Raw genomic sequence first — 19,397 nt, 5'->3', positions numbered from 1 at the left:
TGACTTGCGGAGTATAAATGTAGATGTAGATGTAGAACCCAGGCCATCTGAATCGTCCCCTCCACTATCAGCTTTTATGCACTGTGCAGATGGGAATTATTTTTATAACACATTCTCTGTTTCTGAAATCATCCCAGCCTCAATCTAAGGCAACCTATTGTCCCCACACCCTCCACCCAACTCATACCTTTCCCTGCCCCACTCTGCATTCTTGCTCCTTTCGATGCATTTCAGTTCCAGTCTGGCTGGAGCATCTAGAGATAGTGATCATGTATGTGTGAGGTGTGTCTGATTATGTGAAAGTATGTGTTTTTCTTTTCTGAAGAAGGCTTTGACCAAAAGCTTATATGTAACAGTCTTTCTGCCGTGCCTGTCTGAAACTCAACATTTCATCTTTATGGTGAGTAGCAAGCTATCCTTTTCATAACATTGTTGACATTCCCTTTGTTTTTATGCATACTTCCTTAAGTTACAAGTGGAATTGGAATTGCCTCTCTTCATGACTGTAGAATGTGTCCTACAAGCCAAATTCCAATAAAGCATTTAAGGAGGGTTAATCTGACATTTAAGACATGTGGTGTAATGTTTATGGTCAGTACTAGATGCTACATCTCCAGCCTCAGAAAATGTTGAGTTCATTCCTCACATAAAAAAAAGGATCAGTCATACATCCTGTTGATGACAGTTCTAGATGGTCAAGAAAATCTGCATTCTGGTTTGTTGTGGAAGTAAAACAACTTAAACAGTTCATCATTGTCTGAGCTATGTCTTAAAATTATGTTACAGGGCACCACTGGATAATGTTAGGTCTGTGTACAATTTCATGTCTCTGCCAGACATCATCTTTTCAGATCACCACTCATTCACTCATTTGCTCATTTCTACTCCTATCTCCACCTAGCGCATACTCTCTTCTCCCTCTTCTCATACCTCCCTAAGTATCTCTTTCTGTTTGCCTGTCTTTCTATGTAGCTTCTTGTGTACTTATTATATTTTTGTAGTTACTGGCTTATATATCTGTATCTTTGTGTGTTGCAGGTCAATTCTACCAATAGTCTTTGTTGTATGCTTCATTTCTTTACACAATGCCCAATGCTGATGATAAATTTTGATATCGATCTACTGCCTTCATTGAGGACATTAGTAAGTTTTCTGAAATAAATTTCATTTATTATGTGTTTTCTCTCTCTCTTCTTTCTTCATTCATTAAGTACTTTATGCTTCAGTTGACCATGACAAACTTTGATTTAGTTGTGTAAGTACAATACACAAAAAGTCTGTAAAAAAAAAAAAAAAACTGGTGCTATAAAGATAAAAACTTACCTAGGCCTCCCACCCAACATTTGGCTGCTTCAAAGTCCGGTGAATGAAGCTCAAATTCTTTAGTTCGTGGATCATATGTAGCTGTCAGTCTCATTCCTTTTGCATTTGTGCCATGTGAAATTTCAGTGAGAGCAAAACAACCTCCAGCCTTGTGAACACAAAAGCAATGGAACATAGTTACATTGTAATAGCTAATAATATTTCAGTACAAAAAAGTGCCCAGCCTTTTAGGTGCATGGGCACAGTTACAATCTACTCATATGAAAATGCCTCTGTAAGGCAAATCAGAAAAAAACCTATTGTTATAAGTTCCTCATCAAAGAACTGGTGTCCATTACAAAGAAGGGAGAAAATGAAACTGATTACATATTAAGATATTAAACAAGTAGCAAAATTAATATGTGTGTTATTTCATTACCATTTAATGTTTGCTTATTATTTTCTTTAGTGATACGTTAATGTTTCTTATCTAAAAACTGCATGCTAAAGAAATCTAATATATCATGGAAATGTTATATATAAAAACAAAGATGAGGTGACTTACCGAACAAAAGCACTGGCAGGTCGATAGACACACAAACAAACACAAACATACACACAAAATTCAAAAATTTTGTGTGTATGTTTGTGTTTGTTTGTGTGTCTATCGACCTGCCAGCGCTTTTGTTCGGTAAGTCACCTCATCTTTGTTTTTATATATAATTTTTCCCACGTGGAATGTTTCCTTCCATTATATTGATATCATGGAAATGATCACAGAAAGTTATTCAGAATCAACACTCTCATCAGTGAAGGTGGGAGGACCTCTGTCTCATCATAAGATGAAAATGCAAGCTGTCCAGTATTTGTACTTTTGTTCGATATCTTAAACCATGTTATTGCTTCAACATCTGTGAATAGAAATATTATATTTTACTACGTTTAAAACTACTTGATTGGATTTTATTATTCAATAAAATATGAAGCAGAAAGTTGAGTTCGAATGTCAATAGTGCCATTATTAGCCACCACAAGTTGGAGATGTACATTGTTGGTTGCATGTTTTTGCTGCATTGGCTGGTATGATCTAAAGGTGCAGTGCTCACCTTAGGCAAACCTCAAAGTATTTATTTCTTCTCTGTGGATTTTAATTCCTACTCTAAATGTTTCTTTTATTTCCTTTACTACTTGCTCAATATACAGGTTGAATAACATTGGGGATAGGCTACAATCCTATCTCACTCCCTTCTCAACCACTGCTTCCCTTTCATGCCCCTCAGTCCTTATAACTGCCATCTGGTTTCTGTATAAATTGTAAATAGCCTTTCACTTCCTATATTTTACCCCTGCCACCTTCAGAGTTTGAAAGAGAGTATTTCGGTCAACATTGTCAAAAGCTTTTGCTAAGACTACAAATGCTAGAATGTAGGTTTGCCTTTCCTTAATCTATCTTCTAAGATAAATTGTGGGGTCAGTATTACCTCGTGTGTTCCAACATTTCTATGGAATCCAAATTGACCTTCCCTGAGGTCAGCTTTTACCAGTTTTTCCATTCATCTGTAAAGCATTTGTGTCAGTATTTCACAGCTGTGAATTATTAAACCGATAGTTCGGTAATTTTCACACCTATCAACACCTGCTTTCATTGGGATTGGAATTATTATATTCTTCTTGAAGTCTGAAGGTATTTCACCTGTCTCATAGATCTTGCTCACCAGAAGGTAGAGTTTTGTCAGGGCTGGCTCTCCCGAGGCTATCAGGAGTTCCAATGGAATGTTCTATACTCCCGGGGCCTTGTTTCAACTTAGGTCTTTCAGTGCTCTGTCAAATTCTTCACGCAGTATCATATCCCCCACTTCATCTTCATCTACATCCTCTTCAGGACTGGTTTTCGATCTGAGCTCTTGATATTCATACATGTGGTTCTCTTCTCTCTAAAAGCTTCCTTAATTTTCCTGTAGCAGGGGGATGTAAGATGAACATCAACAAGAGTAAATTGAGGATAATGGAATGCAGTCAAATTAAACCATGTGACGATGAGGGAATTAGATTAGGAAATGAGACACTTAAAAGTACTGGATGAGTTTTGTGATTTGGGGGGCAAAATAACTTATGATGGTCGAAGTAGAGAGGATATAAAATGTAGACTGGCTATGGCAAGGAAACCGTTTCTGAAGAAGAGAAATTTGTTAACATCAAGTATAGATTTAAGTGTCAGAAAGTGTTTTCTAGAGGTATTTGTGTGGAGTGTAGCCATGTGTGGAAGAGAAACATTGACAATAAATAGTGTAAACAAGAAGAGAATAGAAGCTTTTGAAATCTGGTGCTACAGAAGAATGCTGAAGATTAGATGGGTAGATCACATAACTAATGAGGAGGCACTGAACAGTATTGGGGAGAAGAGGAACTTGTGGTACAACTTGACTAGAAGAAAGGATTGGTTGATAGGACACATTCTGAGGCATCAAGGGATCACCAATTTAGTACCGGAGACACTTAAAGTAGTAGATGAGTTTTGTGATTTGGGGAGAAAAATAACGTATGATGGTCAAATTAGAGAGGATATAAAATGTAGACTGGCTATGGCAAGGGAAGCATGGAGGGTAAAAATCATAGAGGGAGACAAAGAGATGAATATGCTAAGCAGATTCAGAAGGATGTAGGTTGCAGTAGTTTCTCACAGATGAAGAAGCTTGCATGGAGAGCTGCATCAAACCAGTCTTTTGACTGAATACCACAACAACAACAACCCAATTACAGACTTTTTGTTGTTGTTGAGTCCTTGGGCACTGTATAGCTTCAATTAAAAATTCTAATATTTCATGTTTGTATCATTTTCTCATAACCTATCATTGATTGTGTCACATCTTGTATGTAACAGATATATTATGTATCTTTTAAAACTTGCAATTGCTGTGAAAATTCATATTGTTTTGTGCTTTTTTAGGAACTTTTAGTATCCCATGATTTCAATGTTTTTTTTCTATATGATACAGTTCATTCTTTTTTTCAGACACATATCAGACTTGTGTGTAACATGCCATACCAAGTTGTGAGCTACAAGTTATGTATTCTTTTCTGTCTGAGGTGTTTATTTCAGGTCAACACTGTACATTTTACAGTCATGGCATAATCTTAGCTCTTACCCAATTCAACTGCTATGTTGTGATATTGTGTTTTGTGTATATTATAACTCTTGTATCATGTTCCATTTGTTTGAATATTTTTTTCAAAGTAGCTGTTTTTTCTTAACAGATATACACATAGTAAGGTATGGTAGTGTCACAGACTATTTCGTAGGAAATAAAATGTTACGCGCAAGGTTTAACTTAGTCAACAAAACATGTCAGAAGATTTAGTAATGTGTAAGTTAGGCAAAAATACCGGACAGACCACTACATGAGAAATTCTGTGCAGAGACGGAACCCATGCAAGCTGTATGTCTGGGGAGTGGTATGTGTGCTAAAACCTGGTCACCTGCTGTAATGTGGGGTCACCTACTCAATGCTGGTGCCACACCAGAGGTGAATATGGCCCACAGAACGGCACTGTGTGCAATGTACAACTGGCTCCTTCTCTATGTGGAGATATGAAGTGGTGTTGATTTGCACCTTGCATAACAATTTGTTACATAGGGAACATTGCCTGTTTATGCAATTATAATACTAATCTGGTGTTCTAAAAGATGTTGATGTGAAATGTTGTTTATGATGTTGAAGAATATGTGACATAAACTGATGTCTGGGTATTTGTTGATTTGGTGACATCATGCATAACTACCAGGTGAAGAAAAATGATTAGCATGGCAGACAGGAAATGAGTAATGGATTTGGTCCACTTCTGCAAAGGAAGACCAACTTATTTATAGAAATCATAAGTATTCTGAACACTTGATGAGACAGTGTACACACTTGCACATACTACACACATAAGTACAAGCACCAATTAAATCACAGCGTCACCACACTACATGTGCTTAACAAGATCATCAGTTTGTGTAGAGTAGTGATAATCATAATTTGTTGTTGGTAGCCTTTACAGAAATAACCACCAGCAGTGGTTTCTGCCGACTGAATCCTTTCAGACCTAAACTTCCTGGCAGATTAAAACTGTGAGCCAGGCCGAGACTCGAACTCGGGACCTTTGCCTTTCATGGGCAAGTGCTTACCAACTGAGCTACCCAAGCATGACTCACCACCCATCCTCACAATTTTAACAATTTTACTTCAATCAGTACCTCGTCTCCTAACTTCCAACCTTCACAGATGTTCTCCTGCGAAACTTGCAGGACTAGCACTACTAGAAGAAAGTATACTGCACAGACATGGCTTAGCCACAGCCTGGGAGATGTTTCCAGAATGAAATTTTCACTCTGCAGCGAAGTGTGCACTGATTTGAAACTTCCTGGCAGATTAAAACTGTGTGCCGGATCGAGACTCAAATTTGGGACCTTTGCCTTTCGCCAGCAAGTGCTCTACTAACTGAGCTACCCAAGCATGACTCAAGACCTGTCCTCACAATTTTACTTCCACCAGTAGCTCATCTCCTACCTTCCAAGTAAAATTGAGAGGATGGGTCATGAGTCATGCTGGCGTAGCTCAGTTGGTAGAGCACTTGCCCGCAAAAGGTAAAGGGCTCAAGTTTGTGTCTCAGTCTGGCACACAATTTTAATCTGCCAGGAAGTTTCAAATCAGTGCACACTCTGCTGCAGAGTGAAAATTTCATTCTGGAAACATCTCCCAGTCTGTAGCTAAGCCATGTTTCCGCAATATCCGTTCTTCCAGTACTGCTAGTCCTGCAAGTTTTGCAGGAAAACTCTTGTGAAGTTTGGAAGGTAGAAGATGAGGTACTGGCAGAAGTAAAATTGCAAGGACAGGTCGTGAGTTGTGCTTGGATAACTCTGTTGGTAGAGCACTTGCCCGTGAAAGGCAAAGGTCCCGAGTTCAAGTCTCGGTCCAGCACACAGTTTTAATCTTCCAGGAAGTTTCAAATTAGACTGTAGAGTCAAAATGACATACCTTTCAGACCTTGTGGTCACAATTATGTAATAATAAAGTATGTTCACTAATAATTCTCGTACAAGAAATGTCATGTGCATCAAAACCCAGCATGCACATTTGTGTACATTTGTTTTAGGTATGTTCAAGCAGCTGCTGGACTCTTGTAAGCAGTATGTGAACTACTTAGCGAATTACACTCTGTGTTTTGTATCTCCCTGGGAAGCCATTACCACTTGATGTAATTGCTATAATAGGCACATTTTAGATTTTCTTTGTGAACATTTTATGTGGTTTCGTTTTTGTGCAAACACTTAAATATGAATAATGAAATTTTCAGCAATGTCATTCATTTCATATTTGTATTATTTATCAAGTGAGTATAGCATAAAATGGTCCCCAATGCAGCAAAATAGGAATCACAACCTAAAATGTGAATCAGCTGTTTCTGCATGGCTATGGTAGTAATGTGGTGTTTTTTTTTTTTTTTTTTTTTTAACTTAATTTCAGGATCAGCAGCAAGAAGAAGAATAAAAGGCCTATGCATTTGATATTATTTTTGTATATTAGTGCTGTTGGAGTTACAAATATTGGTAAGAAATATCTTTCTGTGGAGAAAGTCTGGGAATTGATTATAAACATTATTGAAAATGGTGAAGTTTATGAGCCGTGCTGTGGCTCATGTTGGTGCTGTTTGTAGCTTTCACCCTCTGTTACAGGCCAGATGGTATCGTTTAGTTGGCATGGTTGCAGTTGGTTGTCTTCTTCTTGTGTTGACTGGTGCCACTCAGTTTCGCAAGCATTGCCTGCCTACTAGTGGCAGCAGCAGCAGTTATCGATATGTAGTACTATTACCCTATCTTTGGAGCAATGTTGTTGTTTTTCCGGGTTGTGCAAGGGTGCCAGTTCAGTTGGGGACTCGGGAGGAGCCAGGTCCGTGCAGTGCGAGAACACGGTGGGACCACTGGCGACGTGCATGGACTGCTGGATGGAAGGACTGTGGTCATGAGGGTGGATGACCATGTCATAAACTGGATCCTGCAGGCTTTAAGATGAATGCATTTCAATTCAAGCAGAGAAACCTCCATCATTGTGACATCTCGTGATTCTCCAATGACTTGGGTCAGTGTTGCTGCTCACAGTGATGCTGAGGTGAAGAGCAGTGAGTGGATTGCTTGGGGAAAGCGGATCTGACTAGCTTTCCTCAACTGCTTATTACTGATGCTGAGGTGAAGAGCAGTGAGTGGATTGCTTGGGGAAAGCGGATCTGACTAGCTTTCCTCAACTGCTTATTACTATTTACTTCATTCAGCTTGTTACAGTTTCAACCAGCGGTATTTTGCATGACTGGTCTCTGCTAACACCCCTGTTACCTGCCCTGGGGGCTAGTGTATGTTACGGCAGTGTACGTTTCCTCGTCTTGCCGCTGCTGTCCAGTAAGGTGTGTAGTTTTTGACAGCTTTCTTGATTGTAGACTGTTTGTGATTCTTCTACTCTGGTGGTAGTGATTCCATTCTTGTTCCAGGTGCTCTAAGCACAGTATTCTGGGTGCGTAGTGCAGTACGCCGGTTCCAGATTTGGCGTCTTGTTCCATTCTTGCATTTGGTTATTAGACATCAAGTATCTTCAGCAAGATTATCATTAGTCATTCATTAGACTGCCACTAGTCTGAGTTACCATCCTGTAATTTTGTGGGTCAGTCCTTCTACTCATTTTGTATATAGCAGTCACCCATGCTTTTTTTCTAGTCTGTTGAGACTTTGCACTGTGTGACAGATCCCCAATACACCTGATGATTTAGTTTTTTTCAACTCTTTCAGTTGTTTCTCTATGCCAGGGTTGCCTATTACAATGTCCACCAAAACAGAGTCTGTGTGATGGTCAAACAATGGTATGTTTGTATGTTTCTCTTGGCTGCCTATCTCATTGCTCGCAAAAGTTTCTTTTTGCCGGACCTACTCAGAGGTTGATCCCTGGAGCACCATCTGTGACTGGCCCTCGTATTTTACTATTATATGTTTCTAAATTTTTTTATTTAATTGCTATTCTTGGCATTACAACAGTTTTAAATGGTTGTGCTACCAAGTTTACTAACACTCCCCTCCTTCAGATATACTGGTAAGATGGCCCAGCGATAGCCTATGAAAAACTGAAAACAGATTGAGCATAAGAATAGGAAGAAGGTTTACTGAACTGTGAGAAAGGAAGCAAAATAAACAGTGAAAGATCTAAGCTACAGATATGCAAAACTGAGCAAATCTGAATAGCCACAGAGCCATTGTTACATGGTCATGGTGTTGGATTGTGAAGGGGAAGAAGCATGATCAAATCTTGTTCATGCTCTACTGTTCTACACAGGCACCAAATGTTTACCACATGACTGTTGTTCTACAACCAATGTATAGTATGACACTTTCCATTGAACATGGATTTGCCACTTAGCAATCCAACACTGTAAACACAGAACCAAGATGCACTGGTTCTTGCCATTCACTCAATGTTGCACATCTTGAGCTTCCCATTCAATGTTTCTGTTTTGCTTCTTTTTTCAACAATTCAGTACACCTTCTTCTGTTTTCGTGCTTGAACTGTGTTCAGTTTTTATGGGCCATCCACTGGGCCATTTTACCACCAAATCTGAAGAGGGTGCAGTGGAGAGTTTCCCTTGTAAGTCACAGACAGGCGCAATGAAAGACTTTACACAGAAGCTATTGGCCTCAGCCTTCATCAGAAAAAGAGAAATACACATCATTCATTCACACAAGCAAGCACACATTACACACCAATGACTGACAACTGTGTCATCTTGTTCCAGAATGTATTCTGGCCTAATCTGCAGGAGTTGGCAGTCATTGGTGTGTAAGGTGTGCTTGCTTGTGTGAATAAATGGTGTGTATTTCTCTTTATCTGATGAAAGCTGAGGCCAAAAGCTTCTGTATAATTGTCTTTTAATTGTGCCTATTTGCAACTTAGTGTTTATCTTTATCTATCTTTTCCTACATCATTCATATTTAAACCTCTTCTTTAATATATTGATTCAAGTTTTGAAATTCATAATTTTCTAGTACTAAACACTAATTAATATAAAATACTTGTAAGTCAGTTACGGTTACTGGGTAATGTGGTGTACATAAGTACTTGGATGGTAGATATTATGTAAAATCATGCAACCAGTATATGTTTATGTTCATGTGGAAGTACGATTATCTCACAACAATAAATATAAAGAAGCGAGCAGGTTGTAAAGGTTTGAAAAGGGCTCTGTACCATAATACATGTCGTATGAAAAGAAATGAAGGAGGACCTACATATGTGTGGAGGAAAGCAAGTAAGATACAGCGGTACTACCTCTGTGAGAGATGTGGAATTATGTGTGAAATGTTTTTTTGAGGAAAGAGGTGTTACTGATAGTTTCTACAAAGGTGGAAACTTCAGTGCTGTAAAGGGGGAAACTTACATGAATTTTATTACATAGCTGAATATAATTAAATAAAGATTTTTTGAAAATGAGAGAGAGTGTCTGAGTTTGTATGGTTCAAATATGAAAGGTTTATGCAGCAAAAGAATAATAGTACACAAACAGCAAGAAAAGATTATTAAGTACTCAAAATGTAACTCCACCTTTATGTTATGGAGCAGCCACAACTAATCATGTTATCATAAAACTACTTGTTTTGAGAAGAATATCTTATACATAGGATTTGAAAATAAGTGTCACAAACCACACTGTTATTGTTTGTAGAGGAAAACATAATAAAATTATTCAAAATACAAAATACATATTAAATAAAAGAACTAGTAAGCCTTAAGTCTGGATGTAATTTATCCTAGGAAAATGGGTACATGTATAATGTACAACAAAGGATGACTGGTGTATATTGAATAAAAAAGAAATGTCTTAGGACAACAAATAAAACAAAGGAAGAATCAGAATTATATATTCTGTAAAGGAAAATGTTATTCTGTTGGAGATTTAAAATAAGGTACGAACTATAATTGTGAAGATAATTAATTGTGTGCAGAACTAAAATATGCATAGAAAGTTTGATTAATGAACCTGTCACAAGATCACTTGTCTAAGTGGGGGACTATGTGACATTACACACCATTCTGGAAAAGTGATGTGTAACCCTACATCTACCTTTTCAATGAATGATGCTCGCAACTATAAAAAGGCATAATATTTTAATATTTACAAGAGGTCAACTATGGTATATTTTTTTGGTATATATTTGCAAGTGGTAAGTAATGTGTAGGAAAGACATGTGTCTTCAAGGTGGGATGACAATTGCTTTCACTATACAAGTGGCAGTAAGTGCAGAGGCGTTTATGCATATTCTGTGGATTATCACCCTATGTCAGACAAGCACATTGGCTCTGGAGGAATAACCACAGATGATGACAGGGAAAAGCAGTAAAATCAAACAAAACAATAGATAGTTTTGAAACACATATTCGTTCTCTTTAATACTTAAATCTGAGGAGGGCCATATTTACTGTATAACTAGAAGACGAAGTCTGAGCTTTATCCACCGTCAAGACTAGATGTAAATTACAAAATGTTCTGCAAACACAGCTCAAGAGAAAAACATACCTAATGAGAACATTAACAAAAAGGACCATTACAGTTTGAGGATGTAAAATTTCAACTACACATCAGTCAACAGAAATAAAGCCTGCAAATGACATTAAAGAAATGAAGTGAGAGAAACAGTGTGTGTTTGTTTGTTTGTGTGTGTGTGTGTGTGTGTGTGTGTGTGTGTGTGTGTGTGATGAGAGTGAAATATAACAATGATATAGTATAAAAACAGACCCACTATATATTTATGCTTGTATACTCTTCCCTATAATTTAGCGTGTTCAATATATTATTATATAAAACTTCCCACAGACAAACAGACATATATTATCTGCATCACACAGTACTTACTATCTTACATAAACAACACATACCTTCCCTTGTTCAACTTCTTCAATAAAGTCATAGTGTCTTGCAGTACCCATGCCTCGAATAGTATTTATGTAAAATCCAAAGTTTATGTTGGCCTTAACAGCAAGTGATGGATCATAATGAAATATTGCAGCCACATATGCACCAGGCTAAAGTAAACACAAAATAATATTACACATATACCATAAAACAAATTATCACATGTTATTTTCCTATTCATGCTTTTATACCAATAGAGTAATTTCTCAACACAAATTCAAAATAAAAACTAGAGACTAAAAACAGGAAAGAGCCACAGCCAGAGTGTCGCAGTGTGTCAGAAAATAATATAATGAATACCAGACTGTCTGAATTAAGGTACAGAATCAAAAAGAATATGAGGTATAACAAAAGATGTATGAAGATGCTGAGAGATGACAAGAAGAGAAATAGAAGAAACTGGGATGAGTGAAAATTGCTTGCTCAGTTTCATCAACTAGATGAGATAAACAGACCAGCTGCATAATACAATATTACCACTTACGCCTTTGACTCTCTTTGCATGAGAGTTTTTTCCCACTCCCTTCATAACGAGCTATGTAAATTTTTCCCTATAAGTTTATGACTAAAACTTTAAAAGTAGCCTCAGTGTCATTTAAAATGTTGTTGTTGTGTCTTCAGTCCAGAGACTGGTTTGATGCAACTCTCCATGCTACTCTATCCTGTGCAAGCCTCTTCATCTCCAAGTAACTACTGCAGCCTACATCCTTCTGAATCTCCTTAGTGTATTCATCTCTTGGTCTCCCTCTATGATTTTTACCCTCCATGCTTCTCTCCAATACTAAATTGGTGATCCCTTGATGCCTCAGAACGTGTCCTACAAACAAATCCCTTCTTTTGGTCAGGTTGTGCCACAAATTCCTCTTATTCCCAGTTCTACTCAGTACCTCCTCATTAGTTACGTGATCTACGTACATAATCTTCAGCATTCTTCTGTAGTACCACATTTTGAAAGCTTCTATTCTCTTCTTGTCTACACTGTTTAGCATCCAAGTTTCACTTTCATACATGGCTACACTCCACACAAATACCTTCAGAAAAGACTTTCTGACACTTAAATCTATACTCGATGTTAACAAATTCCACTTCTTCAGAAACGGTTTCCTTGCCATACCCAGTCTAAACTTTACATCCTCCCTACTTTGACCATCATCAATTATTTTGCTCCTCAAATAGCAAAACACATTTACTACTTTAAGTGTCTCATTTCCCAATCTAATTCCCTTGGCTTCACCTGATTTAAGTCAACTACATTCCATTATCCTCATTTTGCTTGTGTTGATGTTAATCTTATATCCTCCTTTCAAGACACTGTCCATACCATTCAACTGCTCTTCCAAGTCCTTTGCTGTCTCTGACAGAATTACAATGTCACTGGCAAACCTCAACATTTTTATTTCTTCTCCATGGATTATAATTCCTACTTCAAATTTTTCTTTTGTTTCTTTTACTGCTTGCTCAATACAGAGATTGAATATCATCGATGATAGGCTACATCCCTGTCTCACTCCCTTCTCAACCTCTGCTTCCTTCTCATGCCCCTCGACTCTTATAACTGCCATATGGTTTCTGTACAAATTGTAAATAGCCTTTTACCACTGTCACTTGAGAGAGAGTATTCCACTCAACATTGTCAAAAGCTTTCTCTAAGTCTACAAATGCTAGAAATGTAGGGTCAGTAGATAAGCCATAGGGTCAGCATTGCCTTGCGTGTTTCAATATTGCTATGGAATCCAAACTGATATTCCCCAAGTTGGCTTCTACCAGTTTTTCAATCGTCTATAAAGAATTCATGTTAGTATTTTGCAGCCATGACTTATTAAACTGATAGTTTGGGAATTTTAACACCTGTCGACACCTCCTTTCTTTGGGATTGGAATTATTATACTCTTCTTGAAATTTGGGGATATTTCACCTGTCTAATACATTTTGCTCACCAGATGGTAGAGTTTTGTTGTGGCTGGTTCTCCCAAGGCTATTAGTAGTTCTAATGGAATTTTGTCTACTCCCAGGGCCTTTTTTATTTTTGACCTAGGTCCTTCAGTGCTCTGTTGAATTCTTCATGCAGTATCATATCTCCCATTTCATCTTCATCTATGTCCTCCTCCATTTCCATAATACTGTCCCCAAGTACATTGCACTTGTATAGACCCTCTATACACTCTTTCCACCTTTCTGCTTTCTCTTCTTTGCTTAGGACTGGTTTTCCATCTGTGCCTTTGATACTCATACAGGTAGTTCTCTTTCTGCCAATCTCATTTTTGAGATGTTTGTATTCCTCTTCACTTGCTTCATTCACTGGATTTTTATATTTTCTCCTTTCATCAATTAAATTCAATATCTCTTCTGTTATTTAAGTATTTCTACTAACCCTCACCTTTTTACCAAATTGATCCTCTGCTGCCTTCACTATTTCATCTCTCAAAGCTATCCATTCTTCTCCTACTGTATTTCTTTCCCCCATTCTTGTCAATTGTTCCTTAATGCTCTCTCTTAAACGCTCTACCACCTCTGGTTCCTTCAGTTTGTCAGGGTCCTATCTCCTTAAATTCCTACCTTTTTGCAGTTTCTTCAGTTTTAATCTACAGTTCATAACCAATAAATTGTGTTCAGAGTCCACATCTGCCCCTGGATATGTCTTACAATTTAAAGCCTGGTTCCTAAATCTTTATCTTACCATCACATAAACTATTTGAAATCTTCCAGTGTCTCCAGGCCTCTTCTATGTATACAATTTTCTTCCATGATTCTTAAACCAAGTTTTAGCTATAATTAAGTTATGCTCTGCACAAAATTCTGCCAAGCAGCTTCCTCTTTCATTTCTTAGACCCAGTCCATATTCACCTACTATTTTTCCTTCTCTTCCTTTCCCTAGTATTGAATTCCAGTCCCCCATGACTATTAAATTTTTGTCTCCCTTAACTATCTGAATAATTTCTTTTATCACATCATACATTTCTTCAATCTCTTCATCAGCTGCGGAGCTAGTAGGCATATAAACTTGTACTACTGTGGTAGGTGTGGGTTTCTTGTCTATCTTGGCAACAATGATGTCATTTGTAGTAGCTTATCCATGCTCTTATTTTTTATTCATTATGAAACCTACTCCAGCATGACCCCTATTCAGTTTTGTATTCTCCTGACCAGAAGTCTTGTTCCTCCTGCCACTGAAGTTCACTAATTCCTACTAACCTATCCATTTCCCTTTTTAAATTTTCTTATCTACCTGCTCGATTAAGGGGTCTGATATTCCATGCATTGATCCATAGAATGCCAGTTTTCTTTCTACTGATAACAACATCTTCCTGAGGAGTCCCCAACCAGAGATCCAAATAAAATATGATGCTGGAACTCCATCACTACATAAAATGTAAGTAACTGAAATATGATATTGAGACTGGAAAGCAAGTAGCATCACAAGCTGATGTGCCTTCTCTGAGTAACAGACAGCCAATCTCATTCCTGTTCAGGTGACTTATTCCATCTGAGTCACTATGTAGAGCAGCATATTTGGTTCAATGACCTCAATCTTGTCTTTTAATATGTCTCATTGTTCACTGTTCCATCCTCCTCAATTGCCATGTTGTTCTGTGCCTAGCAGACGAGGCATCTAAAGCTGGTCATAATAGATGGCAGAAGGCAAATTAGTCAATTATCTCTGTTGAACACAATTGCCTCACACATTACAAGGCAAACAGAGACTGAATTACTTATAATACTTAACCCTTCAATTAATAATAATTATATAATATTTAACCCCCTAATCAAACCTTTACAGTCCTGAGTAACATCATGAGATTACTTCTATTATGTCCCACTAATTGAATACTACCATAAATCACATGAAGGACCACAATATGTGGCAACTGACATGTACGTATTCAGACTTTCAAATTTTGTTTTGTATTGTTATGTTTATACTATATTGTAATCTATAAAGTATATTATGGATTTCATTCATCATTTTGTTCTTTAGGTTAGTCACTTTTTTAATTTCCTTGTGGTCATTGCAGTATACTTACGGGGACCAGGGTTTTACAACGTTGTTGCTAGGTTGTTTAGTCTCATGCCCATTCTCATGCTATGCTCACCGGTTGTGATACTATGCTCCCACACTCAAATTTATTTTTTGGGGGTGTTTCATTTTATCCTATCAACCAGCTCCCTTTGTTATCCTGTTCTTCCTTCTTCAACCAGAGTGCAGTAATGGTTCTATTTACATTTCTATTCTTCACACAAAGTATTGCAGTTCCCTTCCTGTTTCCCATGAGGTGACTTGCCGATTCTCTTCATCTATAACTTCCCTGCCATAATAAATGTTATTGGATAGATAAAAAATCTACTCACCAAGTGGCGTCAGAACACACACATAAAAGAAGGTTATAATAAGGCAAGCTTTCAGAGCCAGTGTCTCCTTCATCTGCACGAAGGACTGAAGGGGAGGGAAGAGAGTTGAAGGAAAAAGGGAGGTACAGGAAAAGGTGTAAATTTTGTAAAAGGCACCCAGAACCACAGGTCATGGGAGTCTTTCACTGGATAGGATGAGCCTTCTCATATACTGCCATAATAAATGCTACTAAGAAGTTTTAATCAACCTGGAGTTCCCTTTGTTTAATTTTATCATTTTAAAATTATATAAGTGATAATTTTGTAAAATTAAAAAGTATAAACATGTTTTAGTTACCAGAATGAAATGTTCACTCTGCAACGTAGTGTGTGCTGATATGAAACTTCCTGGCAGATTAAAACTGTGTGCTGTACGGAGACTCGAACTTGGTTCAGCATACAGTTTTAATCTGTCAGGAAGTTTCATATCAGCACACACCCCGCTGCAGAGTGAACATTTCATTCTGGAAACATCCCCCCAGCTGTGGCAAAGCCATGCCTCCACAATATCCTTTCTTCCAGGAGTGCTAGTTCTGCAAGTATCACAGAAGAGCTTCTGTGAAGTTTTGAAGGTAGGAGACAAGATACTATAAACACTCTGTGTTGCTCACAGGAAAAGCTCCCCAACAGCGAACCACCAAAAGAAACGACACAACATGAACGGACATGGCTTGAGTACTTAAGACACCACTCAACATTGATGTCTTGGGTCAGTGAGCCACAAAGCTCGTAGCAGTCGGACAGCTCCACACGTGCTCCGACACTGTGCAGGGACCTCCAGCATACCCAGCCGATCACGCTGCATGGAGATATCCTTCCTGGTCCGCACGAACCAACTGACTGCCCACACCCCCCAAGCCAGAAACTATATGCACAGGACCAAAGATGGTACACAGTGCAAATATCGATACACATCACTGCTGCCACATGTAGAAGGAGTAAGAACCATGGCATAACCGCAACAATGGCAAGAACCAAATGCAGATAGACATCCAAGTTCAAGAAAAAACCCATAGTTCCAAGTGAGCATGGCTCAACCTCCCACCCTCAAACTTTACCCAGGAAGGGGTTAATTCAAACCCTGAGCTGCTTGAACTTAACTTGACTAACGTGAACACAATATTGCTTGCCAAGAGATTTACCGGGCCTAATATGCGCATAACAGTGCAAGGCCCCAGAAAATGAGGAGTAAATTTACTAAGGTTACCACTGTGCACCTGCCTCCCTTGGAAATTGTGGACATAAACTTGGTCCCCCAGCCTACCCTTAAAGGTTTCCTGATTACAATTATAACACTCAGCTTGGTTATTATGAGGTCTGAGTATATTATGCCTGCCCCAGTTCCAGTTTTCCTTGATGACCCACGGTTTAACGTCAGGTGGAATAAGATCCGAAATTCCCCACAAGCTGGAAAGAGGGGAATTAACTGGGTAGGAAAAGATCAAGGATGCACATGTAACTCACGAGGCTTCATGAATGGCGGTATTAAAGGCAAAACTGAGCCAGGAAAGATTGGAGTCCCATTTGCTGGGTGTTTTCTGATGGTAAGTAATCAAGCGGACTTATGATTCTGATTAACCCTTTCCGCAAAGGACCCCTGGGGATAATACGGAGTGGTGGTGGTGTCATGCTTAACACCATTCTGAAAGCAGAAGGCCTGAAAGAAAGGCAGGAGCGTTATCACTAACCAGCTGCTTAGGTGGCTCGAAAACACTAAAGACACTAGTCAAGTGATTAATTGTGGTGATAGCGGTAACATTACAGCTCGGAAGAAGCCAAGTAAACCTAGAAAATGCATCAATCATAACGAGTACATATCGATTACCTCTTTTAGTCCGAGCTAAAGGCCCCAAATAATCAATACAGGGCTTGTGCATGGGAGAGGACTCTCATTCAGAACTCAACCAACCTTGTTGAAGGGCATTGCTGGGTTTGGCTACGTTACACAAGCGGCATTGAGCTATCATTTGTCTAACAGCCTGGTCCATAGAGGGCCAAGTTAAATACTCCTTGATCTTTTGGAGCATCTTATAAGTCCCTAAATGGCCACCCACCATGAATCATGAAAATTACAGAAGACCAGATGCACAAAGGTAGCAGGCAAACAGATCTTATACTGCTTAGCATCGGCCACCTTCCTGCAAAGAATACCCCTCTTAATCTCATATTCTTCTGAGAGCTCTCCTGCCAATACACATTGCTTAATACCAGCCCACACAGGGTCGTGATCCTGATGGTGCACAATGTCTTCAAACAAAAGGGGAATTTCACCTAACATCATACAATTAAGATTGTCACCGTCTAACTGCTCCCTTCCCTGACCAGACATGTCTTCGGTAAACATCTGGCTGAGAACATCTGCCAAGACATTTTCAGAACATTTAATATGTTTAACTTCAAACTGAAATGCCAAAATATGTATTGCCCACCTGGCAATACAACCAGTCTTATGCAGCCTCATCAGTACCCAGTTCAATGCTTGATTGTTGGTTTCCAATTGAAAACTTGATGCTCAAGGTGGAACTGATACTTCTCTAATGCAAACAAAATGGCCAAGGCCTCGCACTCATAGACAGAGTACTTAAGCTCAGCATCTGTTAACTGCCGAGACATATAAGCTAATGGTTGCCTCTGCCCCTCAAATTCCTGGAGGAGAACAGCTGAAATACCAGCATTACAAGCATCAGTCTGCACGAAGATTTTGCTGAAATTGGGTACCCCAAGGGGGAGGGGTTGGCTGTTGCTGTCTTAATATGCTCAAAGGCAGTCTCCTGGACAGGTCCCCATTCAAAACCCACACCTTTATGGTGTAACTGATTTAAGGGTGCCACCAACTGAGCAAAATTAGGCACAAAATGCCTAAAATAATTTGCAATGCCTATAAATCTAGTGATTCCCTGCCCTGCTTATCAACAGGGGGAGGCAATGCCTGCAGGGCTTTTGTCCACTCTTGGTCAATGTGAATACTGTGACCCGAGACTATATGGCCTAAGGAAGATACCTCCTGCATAGCTAGTGTAATTTTACTAGGTTAACAATATAATGGAAGGAAACATTCCACGTGGGAAAAATTATATTTAAAAACAAAGATGAGGTGACTTACCGAACAAAAGCGCTGGCAGGTTGATAGACACACAAACAAACACAAACATACACACAAAATTCAAGCTTTCGCAACAAACTGTTGCCTCATCAGGAAAGAGGGAAGGAGAGGGGAAGACGAAAGGAAGTGGGTTTTAAGGGAGAGGGTAAGGAGTCATTCCAATCCCGGGAGCGGAAAGACTTACCTTAGGGGGAAAAAAGGACAGGTATACACTCGCACACACGCACATATCCATCCACACATACAGACACAAGCAGACATATTTAAATATGTCTGCTTGTGTCTGTATGTGTGGATGGATATGTGCGTGTGTGCGAGTGTATACCTGTCCTTTTTTCCCCCTAAGGTAAGTCTTTCCGCTCCCGGGATTGGAATGACTCCTTACCCTCTCCCTTAAAACCCACTTCCTTTCGTCTTCCCCTCTCCTTCCCTCTTTCCTGATGAGGCAACAGTTTGTTGCGAAAGCTTGAATTTTGTGTGTATGTTTGTGTTTGTTTGTGTGTCTATCAACCTGCCAGCGCTTTTGTTCGGTAAGTCACCTCATCTTTGTTTTTAAATATAATTTTTACTAGGTTAACAGTTAGACCAGCTCGCTGTAACATCAAAAGAACTTGCTGGA

General features: G+C 38.8%; 1 protein-coding gene across 3 annotated transcripts in view; it reads right to left on the bottom strand.

Moving 5' to 3' along the window:
* The window catches only part of LOC124613152 (peroxisomal acyl-coenzyme A oxidase 3-like), a 323,979-nt gene that overhangs the window by 125,088 nt on the left and 179,494 nt on the right, over positions 1-19,397 (bottom strand). For all 3 annotated transcript variants that reach the window (XM_047141777.1, XM_047141776.1, XM_047141778.1), the window contains exons 4-5: positions 11,253-11,399; positions 1,324-1,471 (exon numbers count right to left, since the gene is read on the bottom strand). In XM_047141777.1, coding sequence (XP_046997733.1) covers positions 1,324-1,471; positions 11,253-11,399 — 295 coding nt within the window. The remainder of the gene's footprint in view (positions 1-1,323; positions 1,472-11,252; positions 11,400-19,397) is intronic.

This window comes from Schistocerca americana, chromosome 4 (assembly GCF_021461395.2).
Source record: "Schistocerca americana isolate TAMUIC-IGC-003095 chromosome 4, iqSchAmer2.1, whole genome shotgun sequence".
NCBI lineage: Eukaryota > Metazoa > Arthropoda > Insecta > Orthoptera > Acrididae > Schistocerca > Schistocerca americana.
This window is presented reverse-complemented; position numbering and strand designations above follow the sequence as displayed.